Source organism: Cariama cristata, unplaced genomic scaffold (assembly GCF_000690535.1).
Source record: "Cariama cristata isolate BGI_N322 unplaced genomic scaffold, ASM69053v1 scaffold20052, whole genome shotgun sequence".
Classification (NCBI taxonomy): domain Eukaryota; kingdom Metazoa; phylum Chordata; class Aves; order Cariamiformes; family Cariamidae; genus Cariama; species Cariama cristata.
In genome coordinates this window covers 7002-8946 of record NW_009602361.1, presented here as the reverse complement: position 1 = coordinate 8946, position 1945 = coordinate 7002, and the positions used below count along the sequence as shown (strand labels likewise).

Below are 1945 nucleotides of genomic sequence, written 5' to 3'. Positions count from 1 at the left end.
TGTTGGAGATGACGTCGTTGAGGCGATGATAGACCCCCCCCCGGTGCTTGAAGTAGACGTTGAGCTTGGTGAATTCCAGCTGCACGTCATTGACGTCGTGCAGGAAGAGCACGAGGATGCCCACGTTGTGGTACCTGGAGGAAAAAGGGGAGCAGGGAGGGAGATGCGTGGGGTGGCGAGTTGATGTTGGTACCCGTTGATGTTGGTCCCCGGCCCCCACGGGTCCATCACGTCGGGAGCAGAGTCGCTCCCTGAATAACCCAGATCTGGCACGGCACAGCGTGGCAACGTGCTGCAGGGTGGACCCGGCACTGCGCAATGGCTCGGGAGCACTGGGATCGCTGCAGTAGCATGGAGGCAGGGTTTGGAGAATCCACACCAACCCAGCAAGAGTCCTCCTCCTGCTACACGCCCGTGAGATGCACACGAGCATGGAAAGGCTGCAGCTGTTGCTGCACAGCTGCCTGATGCTGGCCCGGGCGCATTGCAGAGGGTCAGCGAGACAGCCAGGGACCTCACCTGAAAGCGTAGGAGAAGGCTATGAGGGTCAGCGTGACGACGTGGTGGAGAAGCATGACGACCGAGTCCTTGCGCCATGTGTCCATGTAGGCGGTGGCATAGATGGAGTGCCCGTAGAAGCTGCACTGCAACAGGTAAGCAATGGCGATGTCCGTGGGCACGTCCATGCCCTTCTTCCAGTCTGGGGTGGGACAAAGACACCGGGGTGAACCCAGAGCCACGAACACAGAGCCAGAGAGACGGGAGCGCCAACAGCGGGGAGCAGCCCCAGCGCTTCGCTGTGCCCAGGCGCTCCGGCTCCCTCTCAGGAGGGCATCGCTGATGTAAAGGAGGCAAAGGCTGGAAGGGAACCCAGGTATCCTGGCTCCCAAACTCTGCCTTTGGCATTAGACCCCCTCCCTCGCCTAGATCTAGGAGAGAAGCCGTGATTTACTTCTCTCCTGCTTTAACTTCTCAATCCCATTCCCCTCCGCAGCTGCCACATCCCCTCTCCATCTCCAATAGCCACTAGGTGACTCTCTCGGTAATGAAATGAATGGAGAGAATCTCTTCTGCCTTTTCGGTACCCACAGCATCATAGAAAAGGCAATTTAGGGGTTCAGCCTTCTCTTTCGCTCACCCCAACTCCCGTTCCCTTGTTCAGCCCAGGCATCCTATGGACCTGGGCGTCCTAATCCACACCCACTTCTCCCGGGTTCTTACTGTACCATAAAAGACAGACGGTGGGTCGTAGAAGAAGGGGTAGTCGGTGAAGAAGAGCAGGTAGATGCCATACGACCAGGATAATGTGTAGAAAAGCAGCTTCCAGGCACTCTCGGGCATCTTGGCAGCATCTTTCGGCTGCAAGTTGCACCACTCCCCGAAGGGCTGCAAGGAGAGGGGAGAAGCATCGTCACCCAGGGCAAAAGGGAGCTCAGGGCAGAGCGCACCGCATCTCCGAGAGACCCGAGCACCGCATGCTGCGTGCGACACCGGACAGGGCAAACCCAGGGTCACGAACCCCATTTTTCTGGTCTTCTATACAGCACGAATAAGGAGGTCAGAGAGGCTTTAGGGAGCACCTGAAGCAGGGAAAAGCACGAGGCCGGAGATCCTTCCTCTCAGCCTCGGTGGAAAGCTGCGAAAGCAGAGCCTCGCAGAGAAGGCAGAAGCCTACGGGACGCGTCCCGCAGTCCGGGCATCGCTCCATCACCCTCGCTGCGGGAGCGGGGCTGTCCACAGCTGGCTTTTGCAGAACCGAGTCGATAACTGATCAACTAAACATCAAGTCCTACCTGCACAAGGAAACCCAGAGGAGGAAGCTGTAAGAGTATTATCCCGTGCACGTGGACCTCGCGGCACTGCCAACTCCCAGAAAAAAGCCTTTCAGCTGAGGAAGCAAAGGTTTTGCAGAGCCCTAAACACAGAGCCACCGCCGCTCCCCGAC

The 1945-nt window shown here is 58.1% G+C and overlaps 1 protein-coding gene across 1 annotated transcript in view; it reads right to left on the bottom strand.

Annotated features, from left to right (window-relative positions):
• CERS1 (ceramide synthase 1) overlaps window positions 1-1380 on the bottom strand; it is a 3822-nt gene extending 2442 nt beyond the window's left edge. The window contains exons 1-3 of the mRNA XM_009694747.1: window positions 1227-1380; window positions 520-700; window positions 1-134 (exon numbers count right to left, since the gene is read on the bottom strand). The exon at window positions 1-134 is cut by the window's left edge and continues 12 nt beyond it. Of these exons, the coding sequence (XP_009693049.1) occupies window positions 1-134; window positions 520-700; window positions 1227-1341 (430 nt within the window). The 5' untranslated portion in view covers window positions 1342-1380. The remainder of the gene's footprint in view (window positions 135-519; window positions 701-1226) is intronic.
• Window positions 1381-1945: the final 565 nt, after the last annotated feature.